Source organism: Balaenoptera physalus, assembly GCF_965194825.1.
Source record: "Balaenoptera physalus genome assembly, chromosome: 3".
NCBI classification, from domain to species: domain Eukaryota; kingdom Metazoa; phylum Chordata; class Mammalia; order Artiodactyla; family Balaenopteridae; genus Balaenoptera; species Balaenoptera physalus.
Window position 1 is genome coordinate 117,267,351 of NC_138890.1, and position 19,490 is coordinate 117,286,840.

A 19,490-nucleotide genomic window follows, 5' to 3' on the forward strand; every position below is an offset into this window, starting at 1 on the left:
CCCTGCATTGGCAGGCAGATTCTCAACCACTGCGCCACCAGGGAAGCCCTCAACGTTAACATTTTATACCAGAAAATAAATTAGGTTCAAGGTATTTCCTTGACTATTCTTTTGACCACTGAAATAGATATTTCCTTTCAGCTACCTGAGGCCTTTCACCAGCTGAGTTAATCATTTCTTAAAGGAAAGGAATCAAATTACTACAAGGAAAACTAAAAAACAAGATAGGCTTTAAGAAAGTATCATGATATTTAGTTCCCTCTTAAATTATAAAGAGTCTACTATTCTTTGGTTAGATGTTTGATGGATAAACATAATGTATTTCAATATTTAGATATTTTAAAATGGATTATTTGAGGAATTAGCCTAATTTGAATTTGCATGGTTTAAGATGCATAATTGGAGACATGTGCTCTTTAAGCCCCAAACTTACTTGATCATGAGGCTTTGGCCATCTACAGCTTCACCATCCCCTATGTCGTACTTGCTGGTCAGGAAAAGGGAAATCTCAGTCTTTGCAAGTTGATTTAGTGTGTTTACCTTGTCAGGGTCACTGGGGTCAACAGCTCCTTCCCCTGTAGAATAAAATATTGTTATTTTTCCAATTCACTGATTGTGACAGTGGCATCAACAACGTAAGATAAAGGTTCTGTAGGAAACATGGGCTCGGTACTTGAACAGGAGATCATGGTCCTCAGAAGAAAACACATTCCAATACACTTTAAAAAATCTCTGAATTAAACATTAAAATACCATGGGACATCAATATTCAAAATTTGAAAAAAATTACTAAAAGAGAGAACTGTTAATAAAAGACACCATTGGAGAACATAGCAAGGAACGTCTAATAAACTTCACTCTTTTTCTTTCTTTATGGTTGACAAATCCTTTTTGATGTATCTAGAGCTTCAAGAATATCAAATTGTCTGATAATCTAGCACACTAAGAATTACAGAATCCTTCATGTAGGAAGGGGCTACTGTAGTTATCCTTTAAATAAACTTAAGTATTAAATTAAAAAGATTTTTTGATCTAGGATAGGAAAACCAACCAACCATCCAACCAACCAATCAAATACAAACCAGAGGGAAGAAGCCCTTACCAAGAAAAGATTCCACATTAGGTACCTCTCCCAGCAATTCCAATAGTTCATTCAGTAAGTCATTTTTTTCAGGGGCAATCGCATCCTGGTGTTCCAACAGGAGCTTTATATAGAAAGCAGCACATATACAAAAATAAAAGTCAATTCTCAATGGCTACCATATTTACATAGTTCTCTTCCCAGTTTTTCATGATAACTTTCTTCTGATATTGTTTGAATCTTAAATACAAGTCTGACATTTATTAAAATTAGAGACCACAGAGAGACACAGCTTGCATTTTATCTCAGAGGCAAGTGCCCACTCTTCATCGAGAAACTGTAGTTTTGTGAAAGGTGTTCATTAACACTCTTTCAGCAAGATCTTGCAAGATCTGCCAAGAGGCAGCCTTCTTCCACCTAAACCCTGTGCTCCCTCCATGTTTATACAAAAGTCAAAGTTGAGGGATAAATTAGGAGTTTGGGATTAACATACACACACTACTATATACAAAATAGATAACCAACAAGGACCTACTGTACAGCACGGGGAACTATACTCAATATTTTGTAATAACCTATAAGGGAAAAGAATCTGAAAGACTACATATGTAGTAGTCTGAATCACTTTTCTGTACACCTGAAACTAACACAGCACTGTAAATCAACGACACATCAATAAAAAAGAGGGAAAAAAAGTCAAAGTTGGGGAAAGAGTCTAAAACAACACAGAAGTCTCTTGGCTAATATGGTAGCAAACTGTAAGGGCATTTCCATATCTCTTCAGAGAACAATTACTCGGTAATAGGACACTATATATTTTTTCAAATCACCACTATTAGCTATTTTAATCTGTCTGGCATTGAAGATATTTCATGGGTAGAGATGGCAGAAATGCCCATATGATTCCTTGGCCTGAGACCTAGATGTACCAGCTGGTTCTTCCTTTCAGAATTCCAAAAATGGATTAAGGGGAACACTGCTGGGTGTTTGCCAGGTCTTAGAGGAAACATAGTAACTCTGGGGGCACAGCTATGAAAACACAGCTGCTCTTGTTTTCATTTAGAGTTAAATTAAAACAATGTTTCCAAAGTGTGGGACCGGTATCCCCGGTGATGGGAAATCTAACTTTAGTTGTTTTGAGTAACTATCTTACAAAACACTGAATCATATAATAAAATTAGTCTTTTCCATTTTTAATCTCTTTTTTCTCAACAGCTTTATTGAGATACAATTAACACACCATCAAATCCCCGCATTTAAAACCTATGATAACGATGGTTTTTAGTATATTCAAAGACTTGTGTAACCATCACCACTATCTAATTTCAGAATATTTTCATCACCTTAAAAGAAACTGTGTACCCATTAGCAGTCACTTCCCATATTACCCCTTCCTCCTGGAAACCATTAATGTACTTTCTGTCTCTATAGCTTTAGCTGTTCTGGATGCTTCACATGAGTGGTCTCATACAATGTGTGTCCTTTTGTGACTGACTTCTCTCACTGAGCATGATGGTTTCAAGGTTCATCCATATCGTAGCATGTATTTGTACTCTGTTCCTCTTTATCCCCGAAAAAATTTTCCATTATATGGATATATCGCACTTCATTCATTCATCTTTTGATGGACATTTGTTTCCAGTTTTTGGCTATTATGAATATGCTGCTGTGAACATTCATGGACTAGTTTTTGTGTGCACCTGTCTTCATTTTTCTTGAGCCCATACCTAGGAATTGCTTCATCACATAGTAACTCTGTTTAACATTTAGGAATTGCCAAACTGATCTCCTAAGTGGCTGGACCATTTTGCATCTCCACCAGCAGTATATGAGAGTTTCAGTCATTCTACATCCTTGCCAACATTTATTATTACCTGACTTTTTAATTCTAGCTATCCTAGTGGGCGTGAAGTTATCTCATTTTGGTTTTGATTTGCATTCCCTGATGACTAATAATGATGAGCATCTTTTCATGTGCTTATTGGCTATTGTATATTTTCCTTGGAGAAATCTCTATTCAAATCGCTTGCCCATTTAAAAATTTTATTTTTATGTTTTTATTTTTAATTGTAGTAAAATACACATCATAAAATCTACCACCTTAACCATTTTTAAGTGTATAGTTCAGTAGTGTTAAGTACATTAACATTATTGTGCAACCAATCTATATAACTCTTCCATTTGGCAAAACTAAAACTCTGTATCCATTCTGCAACAACTCCTCATTCCACCATTGTACTTTCTGCTCTCTGAATCTGACTACTCTGGGTACCTCATATAAGTGGAATCATACAGTATTTGTCTTTCTGCATCTGGTTTATTTCACTTGGCATAAGATCCTCAAGGATCAGCCATGTTGTAGCATATCAGAATTTCCTTCCTGTTTAAGGCTGAATAATATTCCATTGTATGTCTGTACCACATTTTCTTTATCCATTCATCTGTCGAGGGACACTTGGTTATTTCCACCTTTTGGCTACTGTACAATGAATGCTGCAATGAACAGGAGGGTACAAATGTCTCTTTGACTCTGCTTTTTATTGAGTATATACCCAGAACTGAATCTGTTTTTAATTTTTTTGAGAAACTATCATACTGTTTTCCATAGCAGCTGTACCATTTAACGTTCCCACTAATAGTATAAAAGGGTTCTAACTTCTCTATATCTTTGCTAACACATTTTCTGGTTTTTGTTTTTGTTTTTATAGTAGCCGCCATAATGGGTGTAAGGTGGTATCTCGTGTTTTTATTTTTTTCTTTTTCCAAACCAAATGATAGATTTATAGGCTGTCTCTATTATACAATGAGGCAAAATCATTGTGGTTTTGATTTGGATTTCCCTAGTCATTAGTGATGTTGAGCATCTTTTCATGTGCTTGTCAGTCATTTCTATATCTTCTTTGGAGAAATGTCTTTTCAGGTCTGTAGCTCATTTTAAAATTGGGCTGTTTTTTGTTGTTGTCAAGTTGTGAGAATTCTTTACATATTCTGGATATTAACCCTTTATCAGATACAGTATATGATTTGCAAATATTTCTTCCATTCTGTAGGTTGCCTTTTCACTGTGTTCATTGTGTCATTTGATGTACAGTTGTCCATTTTTAAATCGGATTATTTATCTCACCATGGAGTTGTAGGTTTTCTTTATGTATTCTGGATCCAAGTCCTTTAACAGATACATTATCTGCAATTATTTTCTCTCATTCCCTTGGTTGTCTTTTCTTGATGGCAATGTTTACAGCACAAAAGTTTCCAACTTTGAGGAGGTCCAATTTATCTGTTTTTTTGTTTTGGTTTTTTTTTCTTTTGTGGCTTGTACATTTGGTGTCATATCTAAGAAACCACTGCCTAATCCAAGGTCACAAAGATCTACTCCTATGTTTTCTTCTAAGAGTTTTATAGTTTTAGCTCTTATATTTAGGTCTCTGATCCATTTCGAGTTCATTTTTGTATAGGGTGAAAGGAAAGGGTCCAACTTCATTCTTGGCATGTGGATTTCCAGTTGTCCCAGAACCATTTGTTGAAAAGACTATTCTTTGCCCACTGAACTGTTTTAGTCCCTTGTCAAAAACAAATTGATCACAGATTTGAAGATTTCTAGACTCTCAGTTCTATCTCATTGACCAGTATGTCTATCCTTATGCCAGTACAACACTGCCTTGATTACTTCCTTTTCCATTCTCTTTTAATCTTTAAGATTAGTGAAGGAGAGAGTTATCTGTTTAATGCTGAATTTTCCCTAACATTCCCTGATACTTACAAATTGGGTTTTTAAGAAAGGGAGAGGGGGCCTCAGATGCATAGCTTCAAGGAAGCAACTCTATTCAACTACTTTTAAAGTTCTGTCCATTGTTAAGACACGCTAGTTTTTCTACTATGGTTAGATTGAAAGAAAGATGTTATATAAATAACACAGATGACAGAAAGACACAGTGAAATCTGGAAGTAGTACACAGGATATTTTGGGGTAAGGTAAGTCAGAGACAAGAACAAAATAAGCAAGATGGATAAATTTATGTTCTAGTTCTCTGAAGAGATGGGACAGCTGATGGGCTGCTGTCTCTGGAAGGGATGATTTAGGCAGCCAGCTTCTACTCTTTATCCTGATAATGACAGAACATCAAAATTTCCGGAAAATGTCTCCTTAAAGAGCTAATGTTCTACATGTTCCTTAGAGAACAAGGGACAAGTACGTGGCCACAGGCGTGGCAAGTCGTGCCGCTGCCGTGCTTGTGTCTGCATGTAGGCACCTCCTCACTTGAGACAGACAGTAAACAAGGACAGTCTTTCCCTGCAATTACATTTCTCCCATGTTATTACATCTGCTTCCAACATCACACGTGATGGAATTCCAAACTGGTTACAAGTTATGTTTCCCAGGATTGGATTCTGTTTTCAACTCTTGTTAACAAAAGGAACAGACTATTTCTCCTTGAAGAGTAACAGTCTAAATTAATACAGTAACATTGTCTCTCAGCTCTCCTTGGGAAAGAATCTCTCACTTTTCCTGCATGTGGCTATTGCCCTCAGCACATGTGCAGCCAACGTGTGGACATTTTTTTGAGATGAAAAATTTGCCATAAAAAATAGATAAATGGGTCGTGGCTCAAATATGAACGAGTCTACTTGTTCGTTAGAAAATTATTTTTGCAAGTGGTGCATATACTGGATGTGTTTGCTTGGTGATTTGGGGTGTTTATATATAGGGAAAACAAGTAGAGCCTCTTTATTTAATCAACCCACTCACTCCCTCAGCTGGTCACTCAGATCTTCTTTTGTTTAGGGTCACTCAAAACACTGATGGAGAGCTTGTTGCATATATCAAGGAGGTTCCCTGTCCCAACCCTGAAAGAGGGAAATCAAAAGTAGATCCAATTTTTCTTTCTAACCCATATTTAAGGTTTAGTTACTTAGAAGAGTTTAAAAATGAAGACTGAAATTCTGAGCAGCCAATTTTGCCACTTGTTAGTATATCTGGTTTGGTTGGGGGAGTGGCGGGCCCTTTAAGAGGTGTGTATTTGTCGTGCTTTCCGCCAGTTGTGTGTATCATTTGAAGCTGGGTGCATCCTTAACCAGGGCTTCTTGAGCTTCAGTGTGTATCTGTGTCACCTGGGGTCTTGTGAGAATGCAGGTTCTGATTTTGGAGGTCTTGGGCGGATTTCTCGCATGTCCTCAGGACTTAGCTTGGAGTAGTCATGTCCAGAACTGTTCTTGAAAAGGTTATGCTTTAAGAACCTAGCTGGTTCAGGAAATAAGCTCTACTTGGTCTTAAGCAAACAAACAAAGAACCTCACCATGCCGAGAAAACTGTCCTGCCCTCAAAATGCACCTAATACAGGCTACTGGTTGATGGTGGTGATGTCTGCACGTGAACCAGAGGGAGACATTATGACATAGCAGACTGACAGTGCCTGGTTCTAAGAAATGGGGTTTTCCAGAACAACAGAAGCGATTCTTTGTAGGCGGCTACTGTTGGGGTGTGGGGTGTATGTCTTCTTTTCCCCAACCCAGAGCAGCCTGTTTATCCCCTCCCTCTTTATGTCCAAACATTAGAAGAGAGGGAGCATTCTCATTTTCCCAGAAAATTACTGGAAATGCGAAGAGAATTCTTAAAAGGGGGAGAGACCGACTCTGGGGTCCAGGCATTGTGGCCCTGGTGGGTGGAGAAAATACCAGGGCTGCCGGGGCTCAGGGCTTAAACTGCACATTCACCACCTGACCGTAACTGGATCACGGAAGAAATAAACTCTCCTTGCTTGAGAGGAGTTTTCCTAAGGCACAAGAGTCAGGGAATACATGTATCATGTCAAAAGTAAACTTTTCCTGTTCGGGAAAAGGAGATTAGTCAATGTATAAGGGTCAGGGAATAAATAATTCAAGTTTTTTTTAGGTTAAGAACATGAGTAGGAGCACATGCTTACAGTAACACCCTGTAGAAACTAAACATTTTCAAGAGCAGACGTTTGAACCCCGTGTCCATTGCTAAGACCCTCCTCCAGCCTCTCTTACTGAATGTGTGCTGATGATTTCTTCAATTGAAATATAAATGACTGGTTTGCTGACTGTCACCACATCTGTGTATTTATCCATATTAAACTTTTCTTCTGGTTCAGGGACATCACATGCTTCTTTGAAATATTTCCTAAAAAAGGAAAAAAAACCAAAAGTCTTAGGACAGAGTCAAGTTTGTAAATAAAATGGCTTTATCAAAATGGTGAGGAAATCTTAAACTTTTCTTCTGGTTCAGGGACATTACATGCTTCTTTGAAATATTTCCTAAAAAAGGAAAAAAACCCAAAAGTCTTAAGACAGAGTCAAATTTTTTAATAAAATGGCTTTATCAAAATGGTGAGGAAATCTTCAGTGATGGCTAGTGCTTTGTTTTCTACTGCACACCTCGGGGGACCTGTTCCAGCACCTTCCAAGGCTGGCTCTGGACCTCGAAGCCGAGTCCATGTTTCCGGATGTTGGACCCAGGTCCTCAGAAAGGAACAGACAGAGCATTTAGGGCCTTAGGCCCTGTGACCGACCCAAGGTAATCAAATTATGGGCAGGTCATTTAAAAAATACGATTTTAAAAATGCCCCCTGAAATCTACACAAAAATGTCAGTACTGGGACTTCCCTGGTGGCGCAGTGGTTGAGAACCCGCCTGCCAATGCAGGGGACACGGGTTCGAGCCCTGGTCTGGGAAGATCCCACATGCTGCGGAGCAACTAGGTCCGTGAGCCACAACTACTGAGCCTGCGCGTCTGGAGCCTGTGCTCCGCAACAAGAGAGGCCGCGACAGTGAGAGGCCCGCGCACCGCGATGAAGAGTGGTCCCCGCTCACCGCAACTAGAGAAATCCCTCGCACAGAAACGAAGACCCAACACAGCGCCCCCCCCCGCCAAAAAGTCAGTACTAATGTTCCCTGATCTAAGAATCAAGTCTTTGTAGAGAAAACAATCCAAAAAGCAATTAGTCAAATTTGCTACTTTAATTGGCACAAACTCCTGGGGATTTCAACACCCTTTCAGAGTTTCTGTTACCAATTTGACAAAAATTCAAGTTAAGCCTACTCTACTCTTAGTTGATCTAGACAACAGTTGCTGGCTGGAAAGGCTGTTAAGACCAGACACACAGATACATACAAGGCTCCCTTCCTCCAGGGCTCAGACTCTAAAAAGTCTGCTATTTTAAGCTGCAGCAAATTTCAACAGAGATGGAGAAAAGCCAGGTGTGCTGCGATCATGGTTTAGGAGGGATTCTTTGCACAGGTAGAGTAGATATTTTATTCCATAAATTTGCAAATGTTTCATATGCCTGAAATTATCCTTGGTGTATCTCCTAAGGGCACCCAAGGCTTGTACACCAGAAAGACCTGTGCCTTCCCACCCCAAGGCCGGGGCAGGGTAAATGGCAGGCAGCCATGCTCCCACGTGACAACTGGTCTTCCTGCACTTTTTTGGTTATAATTTTTCATGGTTGCTGAGGAACACAAAGGATTAATATGAGTGGAAGAGAAAAAAAAATAGATGAATTTAAGAGATGAGGGGAGGCTTTTGGTTTTATTTCCTTTTAAATGAAGAAGAGTTGGAAACACAGATGTTTGGTAGGAATAATCTGAGAAAAAAGGAAGTAAAAAGAGGTTCTAATAGCAGATAAGGATTTGCAAGAAATGGATGTTACTTTTTTAGTCAGTGAGGAGACCTAAAATTAGCAGCTTGAGAAAATCAAGACTTCCCATAGTAAGAGGATTGGGGGAAAATTTCTCACAAGAGGCCACAAATTCCAGAAAGAGATTAATGATCATGAACTACCTTTGTCAGCAGATAAATCACTAATCTACAGGAAAACTGAGGAATGGGAAATTATCATTTTCCAAGTGAGGCGTGAAAGAGGCCACATAGATGTCATACTTGTATGACTGGCTGAATGGCAGAAAAGAGAAAGCGAACGCCAAGATGAACGTGCTTCCTCAGAGAGCTTCAGGGTGAGTGAATCTTCCTGCTGGATTCAGTCCTCCTCCCGCATCCCCGTGGAATGATCAGTGATACAATTTGGAGAGCTTATAAAGTCAATAGACTTAAGTCTTACATGTATATTTAAGAGATGTTCGAGAATAGAACAGAACATATTCACACACAATCCTCAACAAACATAGAAGCTGGATTCTCCCAACCATCCCAAACCGAATACTCAGTTTCCTACTATTGTTTGATGCAGATAAGGCAAGTTTTTCCTGAATGGACACGTTTTTCCTGAATGGACAAAATGATACCCTCTTTTTAAGTTCAGAAAAGCAGAAGTTAGCTATTTTGATTTCTTTAATTCTAAGTACTACAAGCCTATAGCATACCAAGAAGATTAAATATTTCTTTTTGTCAATAGCAGAAATCATACATATGGGGATGACTCAATGTAACAGGGGCACTGGGGGTGGTGGGGGGATGGGGAACACCAGACAGAAGTAACCCGGCCTGCTCGGCCTCCCTCCTCTTTCTCCACAGCAACAAGCAGTACAAGAAATGCAGGCAGCCCCCTGAGGTTCCTGCCCCCAAGCCCAGCTCTGGGCACAGAACACACATTCCTCTTGCCCACCATCTTGCAAGTTTCTCCAAAGGTAACGATACCTCTCACCTGAACTCCTGATACGTCTCTGATAAATAATTGTTCATAGATGAGAGATGCTCATTTTCTCCTTCAAAGAGCTTGTTGGAGGCTGCATGCTGAAGGACCTTGGCCACTGATCCCAAGTTTCTCCTCTGGTCGGAATTTATCTGACCTCCAGCTGTCATGTCGATGATATCAAAGCCGTCTGGGGCGACGATGGCTGGGTTCATGTACCGATAGTACAGGAGATTTCCAACAATCTGGAGTGATGTAGGAGAAAAGACTATTTTTGAGAGAGAAAACTCAAGAGTTTGGAGGGTTTTTTAAAAGTTAATATTAACTGACATTTCCCAAGACAGCAAATCATTCTCCGATCTGAATCTTAACAAGGAGCTAAGTAAAGGTAGTGAATATAATCACACATTACTAATATAGTTAACAAAATTATTTTTGGTGAAAATATGCTACTGCCCCCCCCCAAATTCTCTAATATAAAGAGCTTCAATAATGTATAAGAACTCCCAATTAACCTCATAGCAATACTCTTGAGAGCCATTAGAATAGAAGACTTGTAGCTTATTATAAGTAGTCATATAAGCGGAAAAATTTTACAGAATGGTGTGTTGGTAATTTTGGCTCCTACCCCCAAGAGAAGCTATGGTGAAATCACCCTTGAAAATCTACCTTTAACAGCTCATCTTCTGTTGCATCGGGAAATTTCTCACAGATCGAATTCTTCAGTACTTTGGCTATATACCTCAATCCATAACTACGTGGAAAACAGATGACAAAAGTAAATCATGGAAAAAGGCTAAGTGAGGAAGAAACACACAGCAATTGTTCCAGTCAACTAAAGCCATGCAGTTCTCCTAAAAATTAAACACAAAATGAGATGGTAACGGAATCACAGGACTGCCACGGATGATCGTACCTGAGGGCTGTTTTGTATTGTTCCCTCTTTGGAGAACAGTTATGAATTTAAAGTGCAAATGCTGGCAAACTTTTAAACTAGTAAATGCAATATGAGGAAAACTCCTATCTTCACTACAGGGGTTTATTTTACATAGTATTTCAAGAACTTCTAGCGAAGAAAGTTAAAGCTGCTACATATACAACTTACGGCAGTAGATCAAGGGAAGAAATGATAGAATTCAGGACTTTGTCGGTGACCCTTCTCAGGTTCTCGATGGATGCCTCCAGTTTGCTTTTCACTTCTGGGTATGTCAGAGCTTGTTCTGTGGTCACATCGTAAGGCAGGTTGCTGAAACCACAACGAGCGCTTCCGATTAATTGGGGGCTTTAGGTACAAGCCTGTGTATCCTTGCCAGGTTGGTTCTACCATCAAGCTTTGTATTGTGAACTAGAGTTTGCCCACCAACTCCAATGATAAAATGTTTGCTTGGGGCAGGGGAGAACCCACATGGAACCCTCTGCCACCAGAACAGCAGGGTGACTCCAGGCTCTCCATTTGGGCTCTTCTGGCAAAATAACAAGCAGACCCAGGTAATGTAGACCCAGCTAACTTTCTCTCTCTCTCTCCCCCTCTCTCTTTTAAATTATAAAGAGCAGTATACTCTTTACAGAAAAATTTGCATATAAGCCAACAAGAAAACAATACTGACCCCAGAGACAACTACTTTTCCTTATTTTAGTGTATAACTTTCTGGTCCTCTGCTACGCATGCGTGTATACGGGTGTAATGCAGTTCGTGTCTATACACATCCCATATAGATCCTACGTGTGTGTATATACATGCATATTTTTTTTGATACAGAAAATGAGTCACTGTACCAAACTACAACTGAGAACTACGTTATGAACAGTTTACCCAGGCAACAAATATATTTCTATACCACCATTCCAAATAGTTACTTACTACTCCATTATGTTATATAAACATTTATTTAACAGATTCCCCAAAGCTAAATATTTTGACCTTCCCCAACTTTTGTGATTACAAACAGTGCTGTGACAACCACCCACGTAATTCTCTGTGCATATCTCAATGATTTCACGTGGCATCCTTCTGCAGGAAATTAAAAGCTGGGATTGCTTGGATCAACAGACCGCTACCTAGAATAAGCCAATCCCACCCGGCTTGTTGAGGCTTGCATGTTCAAGTTACTCACTTGAAAATTGTAAAAAAAAAAAAAAAAAGTAGGTATTATCAGGTGAAGAGGTCTATGTCCAGGTCTAGGCCTAGGTTTAGAAACAACAAAGAAAAACCAAGGGAGAGAACTACAGAAATTGTGGCTTTGGGAATCAACTGGTACCGAAATCTGAAAATACCATGCACTACTAAGATGAGCAGGAGTCCAAGAATGTGGCCTGCATGGGTATGTTAAGGGAGGTGACAACATCTTAGATTGAAAACTGACTTTGCACAGTGAATTTTGTTCTTTTAACAGAGCTTAACAGAGTTTAAGAGTATGTATAAATATACACATAAAAATGATCATAAAACACGACTGAAAACCAGCATCGCCCAGGCTTTGCTACCTGGCTTCTCCAGTCTGCGTTTCTAGTTGGTTCACCCAGGCCTTGTACACCTCGACGGGGCTTGTGTTGATGATCAGGGACTTGTCATCGATGATCTCTTTCACCACCGGAGCCAGGAGCTGGCGCAGTGTGTTCTGTCCACGGGCACCTCTGTTGAAGCTGACGACCATCTTGATGACTGTAGGGTTCCCAGTAACTATGTCCTGGACCTGGTCCACCTTTGATCTAAAAAAGGCCCAGACCAAACAAAATGGTTTGCCTCTATGGATAGAGTTTTAAACAGTGTATATTCTCTCTGGTGGGCAAGGGCTTCGGGGGGGCTATATTTTTCTCCACTGAAGATCAAAGACGGTGTGATTTAAAAGGAAGCTATCTCCCGTCTCTATCTGATGAGCACACCTGAGCCAAAGGAGACTTTTGGTGGACATGGCCCACATGCTCTTTTGTAATACAACCTCTGAGTCTGAAACTTGTGGGAAGTTAGGGCAAAGCTTTCTCTCTAAGTATGACCATTCTATCTGCCTCCATCACTAGACAACATGCCTGACCTATTTGGCCAAAGGTTTACAGTGGTAACAGGGCCTGTAGAGCAGGATCTACAATGCATGTCCTGATTCTAATTTATCAGGGCTATTGGAAGACTGAGTGGGTCTCAGAATCTCCCGTTAATTTTCTGTATTAAAAAAAATAAAAGGAAGTTATCATTTGTAAGATGAGTGTTTCTTATTTAAGAAATGTAAGGATCTAAAAATAATTTCTCAGCTTTAATTCCAATCTAGAAGGCAGGAATGAACTAAAAATGGACCTAGACTAATAATAACACTGGGTGACGGTATACAAGTTAGGATGCTCCCTGTCTCTTTCCTGGGAGTTAGCCTTGAATTTCCAATATTCTGCTAGATATTGGAGATATTTCACCCACATGTTCTACACCTAAAACTCAAACTCAGTGTTGAAAACCTAATCTGTGCCTTTTTCCTTTGCACGCCCCCCCACCCCACCCCATTTCCCTGAACTGTGTAGCTCCAATTCATCCTGTTCATACATGGCTAGCAGATCAATTTTCTAAAAACTCAATGTGGTCACGTCAAAAACCTTGCACACCTTCCCTGAAAGTAAAAAGAGCCTCAGCACTTGGGCCTATACTCAGTGTCTCCCATGATCTGGCCCAACCTTCCTTTCCTGGTGGTCACTAATTAAGTCACCTCTTGGCTAGACTAATCTACTTTCTTTCTTGCCCCTTGGCCCATACTGTTTCTATCACCATAGTGCCTTATTTCCCTTTTCCATTTCTTTTTATAAAAACTGTAGATATTCTTCAAGGTTTTGGGTCAACTCCTTCCTCTTCCATACAATCTTTATCGATTGACTGTATCGGCACTTTTCTTTCCATCCTTCTGATCTGTTACACTGTGCTTATCATTCATTTAGTACTTACCTTATCCTACTGCATAGCATTGCATTTTCTCATGAATCCTATTTCTCATGCTGCCTTATAGACAGTGTGAGGGCAGAGGTGCCCGGCTAATAGCTTCAGAGACCTATAGGATTAGCATTGCTTAAGGGATCCAGAAGTAAGGAAGACAGTTAAGATCCATCTAGTTGGCTAAGGGCATTTCTCATGGGTTCCCCCCCCACCCCCATTCATTATAGCTGCCTACACATTTTTTACATTAACTGAGTAAAAAATAAATTAGCAGCAGCTTAAATTCCAGTAAGAAGGAAAAACTATTTAGCAGAGATCATTATCCTCATCTGTTTATGGCTTTACTACTCACATAATTTTAATTAGGTTTTCTCACTGACTTTTTTTTTAATATAAATTTATTTATTTTATTTATTTATTTTTGGCTGCATTGGGTCTTCGTTGCTGCGCATGAGGTTTCTCTAGTTGCAGTGAGCGGGGGCTACTCTTCGTTGCGGTGCACGGGCTTCTCATTGCGGTGGCTTCTCTTGTCGCAGAGCACGAGGTGCATGGGCTTTAGGAGTTGTGGCATGCGGGCTCTAGAGCGCAGGCTCAGTAGTTGTGGCGCATGGGTGTAGTTGCTCCACGGTATGAAGGATCTTCCCGGACTAGGGCTCGAACCCGTGTCCCCTGCATTGGCAGGAGGATTCTTAACCACTGCGCCACCAGGGAAGCCCTCACTGACTTTCAAAGAGCTTTGTATACTTGCAAAATCAAGAGTGAATTTAGAATTAGAAAAGATACCACTGCTGGGAGAAAGCTGTACCTGAATATATCTATGATGATATGGCAATTTCTCAAGAAATTTGATACATTTTAATATGTATAAATAACTTACAAGAATAACTTTAAAATTATTTTAGTAAATCAGAGATAGCCACCACTAACAAAAGGTATTGGTATTTTTACATATATACTTATATACATACTTTATTTCTTCCTCCAGAGCAGTTTTAAAAAGCTTGAGGAGTAGATATTCTTCCCGTTGATTGGAAGCATAATTGTATAGGGTGAAAATAACAGTATCCATAAATTTAGTTGACTTGTTCTGTGGCATCTGGAAAATCAGCTTAGCGAGGTACAAAGGATTTGTCTGAAGGAAAGCGAGAAGAAACACCCCCCCCCACAAAACTATATGTTAATATATTATTAAAGCAGAGAGGAGTCCCCAGTTCCTTGCACTTTAATGACTTATTATGTATAAAGCATATGGAAGAGTATCTGGCACATATTAAGACTTTAAAAGGTAGCAGATAATACTACGACTAAACTATAGGAAGTTATACTAGAAAGTTACGGTAGGATTTAAATTTTATATACTATATCATGACATATTTAATGGAGTATAATTGTATTATGTACACTCTACACCATTTGGAGACACAAAGTAATATTTATTGTAGAAACACAGGAGGCGGTAGGTGGCTGATAGATCTGGTATCCGAAGAGACTGGCAAGAAGGGACCAAGGGCTGAGCTAAATAGACTGTCCTAGAAGGACTGATGAATGAATAGAAGGAAACACATCCCATATTCTGAGACAAGAAAGAAAAAGAAAAGGATATGTTTACATGTGGAGACAGTGGGATGGCCATGATGTTTTAGAAAGCATGAAGGTAGGAGTGAGGCAGGGAGGCTGAACAGAGGGGTGAAGGTCAGGATAGTTCATGGGGGAAATGCCAGAAGAACCTGACAAGAAGCCCATATGCTTAGTGTGGGAAAAGAATCACCCCAGAAGGCTAAGATAAAAAGAAGAGAAGAGAGAGGGGGGTGGCTGATAGACCTGGTATCCGAAGAGAGAATCTCTTCAAATTAAAAAAAAATTTAAAGATGGACAAGAATAAAAAAAAAATTTGCAGCTCAGCTTAGGATGGAGTTCAAGAGATGTAGCACCAGTCTTCATGGTAATGTGGTTTTTCTGAAGGAGTTACACCAACCAGATGGAGGTTAGAAGAAAAAATATAATATTAAGATGACAGAGAAATTTGATAGTCCTAGTCTTCATCTTCCTTCCGATGAGAAAAGAAAATTTTCCATACATGGAAACCAGTATCTAAGAGTCTCAAGCAGTTTGGCTTTAAAATTTTGAAGAAAACCCTAATTCTAGTTTAGTTTACCACTTAGATTTACTTTCAAGCTCATAATGACTGGCTGAAATTTTATGAATAAGCAGCTCAGGACAACCTTTTTCTTAGCATTCTGGGGTGATTCTTTTCCCACACTAAGCATATGGGCTTTTGAGGAAGGAAAATTACTCTAAAGCCGAAGAAGCCTCATTCCTCTCAGATGACCTAAAAACTTTAAATTTAGGCTCATACAGAAGAGACAAGCCCATAGCAAAACCTATACTAGCTGCCCTGCTACTTTGGCTAAGAATTTCCAAAGGCGAAAGGGATCCACGCCGTTTGCTTTTCTATAGCTTCCTCATTGGTCTTGGGTTAATGTCTCCAAAGCAGAGAGGAGAAAAGGTGAAGGAAAAATAAATGATTTTTTGACACTTCACTCAGTACAACTGAATGGTCATGCTCTGGTTCTATCAGTTTTGGATCGTTTAGGGAATAAACCTTGTGGAATTATTCTAAACACGCTCCTACGCTTTTTCTCCTTCCCATTAATGAGCCTCCATTTACATAACAGGGTAAACTATACAAATCTTAGGCCAGCGACTAAATTTTCACCTTCCTAAATGACACAAATTCTATCAAAATCCAACAATAGAAAACTAAATCCTGAAGAAGCTTCATACACTTGGAAGTTCATGGATGTCAAAAATGATAAATGTGAGAACCTACTGTATAGCACACGGAACTCTACTCAATGCTCTGTGGTGACCTAAATGGGAAGGAAATCCAAAAAAGAGGGGATATATGTATACGTATAGCTGATTCACTTTGCTGTACAGTAGAAACTAACACAACATTGTAAAGCAGCTATACTCCAATAAAAATTAATTAAAAAAATGATAAATGCTTAAGATTAAATTTCTAACTGGTGGATGACTATTAACCTAATTTCAGCAGACAAAAAACCTTCCCTGCCTAGTGCGAGCCCCCTTTCTTTCTGGAAAGGAAGCTGTTAAGCACTGGATTCCACGGACAATTCTGTTTTAACATTTTTTCCTTCTATGCTGCCACATGGTGGACATCTGGAGTACTACACCTGTTCTCCAATCCACTCTTAAGTAGAGAATTCTCAGCTCTACCAAAATTAACGTCTCTTCTCTCAGCGAGGCTAGCCACACCTCATTTGTTTTGGGTAATGTGTTCTCTGTGCACCTAATGCCCTCAAACAAAGATTGAAGCATCTCCACGCCTTGACGGAATCACTGCCACCAGCAGCGGCCCCAGGGACACCTGCCGAGGGGAGGCTTCGTTGCTATCTCTCACTATCGCTCACTGTTTCCTTTGGGACTAATTGTATGTGCTGGTGGGCGGATGAGGTTGATCAATGGTCAAACAAACAAAAAGCTAGTCCACCAGACAGAGTCCAGCCGTAACCAGTTCAGCTTAGTTCTCACCCACACTCTTGAAGCAATGGAAAATTACTGTTCACTTAGATCACAGTCATGCCATGGAAATAATGAAATAAAAAAGGAATCCCATTTCCCTAATCCAAACTCTCTGGCTCCTTCCTCAAAAGAAGGGCAGTCTGGTTCTGGTACAGATCTGTTTTTCATACAGTTACTTTAATTTTTTCATGTTTGACAGCATCTGCTTATGCTATTATTAGATTTATACTGTTTCTGCCGATAACTGCCGTATAATGTAGTCATGAAGAGCGTGACTGCAGTTTTAAGTCAAACTGCCAGGGTCCCAATACCCCTGCTTTACCGTTTACTGGCTGTGTCTCAGTTTTCTCACATGTAATACGGGAATATCAGTAAATTATTTTTTGATGGTTCCCAGGGTTGTAGTAAGAATTAAAATGAGATAATGTATATAAAGCACCTAGAATAGCACTTGGTACTTAATAGTGCTCAGAACATGTAAACTATTATAGCCTTAGCATGGGACAAGATCTACTGTAAAACACCAACGGGAACATAGCATTTACCCAAAACTCACAGTGAAAGAAGTTGTTCTCACCTGTAAAAGATAAAAAAGCTGCTGATATGTTTCCAGTGTTTTTCTTCTCTCCTTACTCAAACTTTTGATCCCTTGGTTGTCAGTGTTATTCAGTATTTGCATTTCTCCACCTTTTTTCTTATTCAGTTTCGTTCTGTGTGAAATTACATCCTGGAAAAAATTTTTATGAAATTACTACTTTTTATGCTGGTACTGTTTACCTCCTTCCTTCTCAGACACCCTGAGACACACACAGTTGGAAAGATTAATTTTCCACGTTTCCCTCACGAAGAAACAAACTGACAGAGAATGTTAAAGAAATTAAGAAAATCCAAATTGCAGGTGAATTTGGCTTTTGTAATATTTGTTCTCCAAAGCTGTACGCATTTGTTCGTAGGATGTAATGTAAGTCCCAAGACAATTCAACAGGGAGAGGATAGTCTTTCCAAAAAATGATGCTGGGACAACTGGATATCCAGGTTCAAAAGAAAGAAGTCAGACCTCATCCCATAAACAAAAATTAACTCAAAAGAGATCAAAGAACTAAATGTAGGAGCTAAAGCTATAAAACTCTTGTAAGAAAACCTAGGTAAAAATATTTGTTACCCTGGATTAAGCAATGGTTTCTTTTAGGGGTGTGTGTGTGATAATTTATTTAATCATATTCCTTTTTGATGGACAGTTAGTTTCTTTACATTTTATTACTATTTCAGAGTGTGTAGGGAGCCTTCTTGTACATGCATCTTTGTGCATGTAGATAATGGTTTTTTACATACAACACTAAAAGCACTAGCAACAAAAGAAAAAGATAAAGTGGACTTCATAAAAATTAAAACCTCTGTGCTTCAAAGTACATTATCAATAAAGAAAACCCATAGAATGAGAGAAAATATTTTCAAATCATTTATCAGATAAGGGACTTGTATCCACAATATACTATAAAGAACTCCTACATCTCAAAAATAAAAAGACAAATAACCCAATTAAAAAATGGGCAAAGGATGTGAACAGACATTTTCCCAAAGAACACCTACAAATGGCTAATAAGCACATGAAGAGATGCTCAACATTAACAGTTATTTGGCAGTTCCTCAGAAGTTAAACACAGGTGACCATGTGACCCAGCAACTTCACTGTTAGGTATATACTGAAGAGAACTGAAAACATATGTCCACAGAAAAACATGTACATGAATGCTCATAGCAGAATTACTCGTAACAGTTGAAAAGAGGGAACAACTCAAGTGTCCATCAACTGATAAATGGGCAAACAAAATGTGGTGTATCCACACAATGGAATGTTATTTATCAATAAAGAGGAATGAAGTACTGATTTACGCTACTACAACATGGTGAACTTTAAAAACACTATGCTAAGTGAAAGAAGCTGGTCACAACAGATGACATATTGTGTGACTCTATTAATATGAAATAACCAGAACAGGCAAATCTATCAAGATAGAAAGTATACTAAAGGTTGCTGTGGCTGGGGGTTGGAGTGAATAGGTAATGACTGTTAATGAATATGGGTATTTTTTCAATTGAAATATTATTCATTTACTATACAATTCATCCTTTTAAAGAGTACAATTCAGTGGTGTTCCGTCTAGTCACAAGGTTGTGCAACTGTCATCACAATCTAATTCCAGAACATTTTCTTTGGGGTTTCTTTTTGGGGTGATGAAATGTTCTAGAGTCAGACAGAAGTGATAGTTGTACAATTTTGGGAATATACTAAACACTACTAAACTGTAACCTTTAAAAGAATGAATTATATCTTTTGAATCTA

At 39.1% G+C, this 19,490-nt stretch overlaps 1 protein-coding gene across 2 annotated transcripts in view; it reads right to left on the minus strand.

Moving 5' to 3' along the window:
• Positions 1-19,490, minus strand: part of IQGAP2 (IQ motif containing GTPase activating protein 2) — a 284,130-nt gene that overhangs the window by 21,302 nt on the left and 243,338 nt on the right. For both annotated transcript variants that reach the window (XM_082457089.1, XM_082457090.1), the window contains exons 22-30: positions 17,724-17,873; positions 14,569-14,732; positions 12,175-12,399; positions 10,796-10,936; positions 10,360-10,444; positions 9,703-9,935; positions 7,091-7,223; positions 1,103-1,205; positions 434-575 (exon numbers count right to left, since the gene is read on the minus strand). In XM_082457089.1, coding sequence (XP_082313215.1) covers positions 434-575; positions 1,103-1,205; positions 7,091-7,223; positions 9,703-9,935; positions 10,360-10,444; positions 10,796-10,936; positions 12,175-12,399; positions 14,569-14,732; positions 17,724-17,873 — 1,376 coding nt within the window. The remainder of the gene's footprint in view (positions 1-433; positions 576-1,102; positions 1,206-7,090; positions 7,224-9,702; positions 9,936-10,359; positions 10,445-10,795; positions 10,937-12,174; positions 12,400-14,568; positions 14,733-17,723; positions 17,874-19,490) is intronic.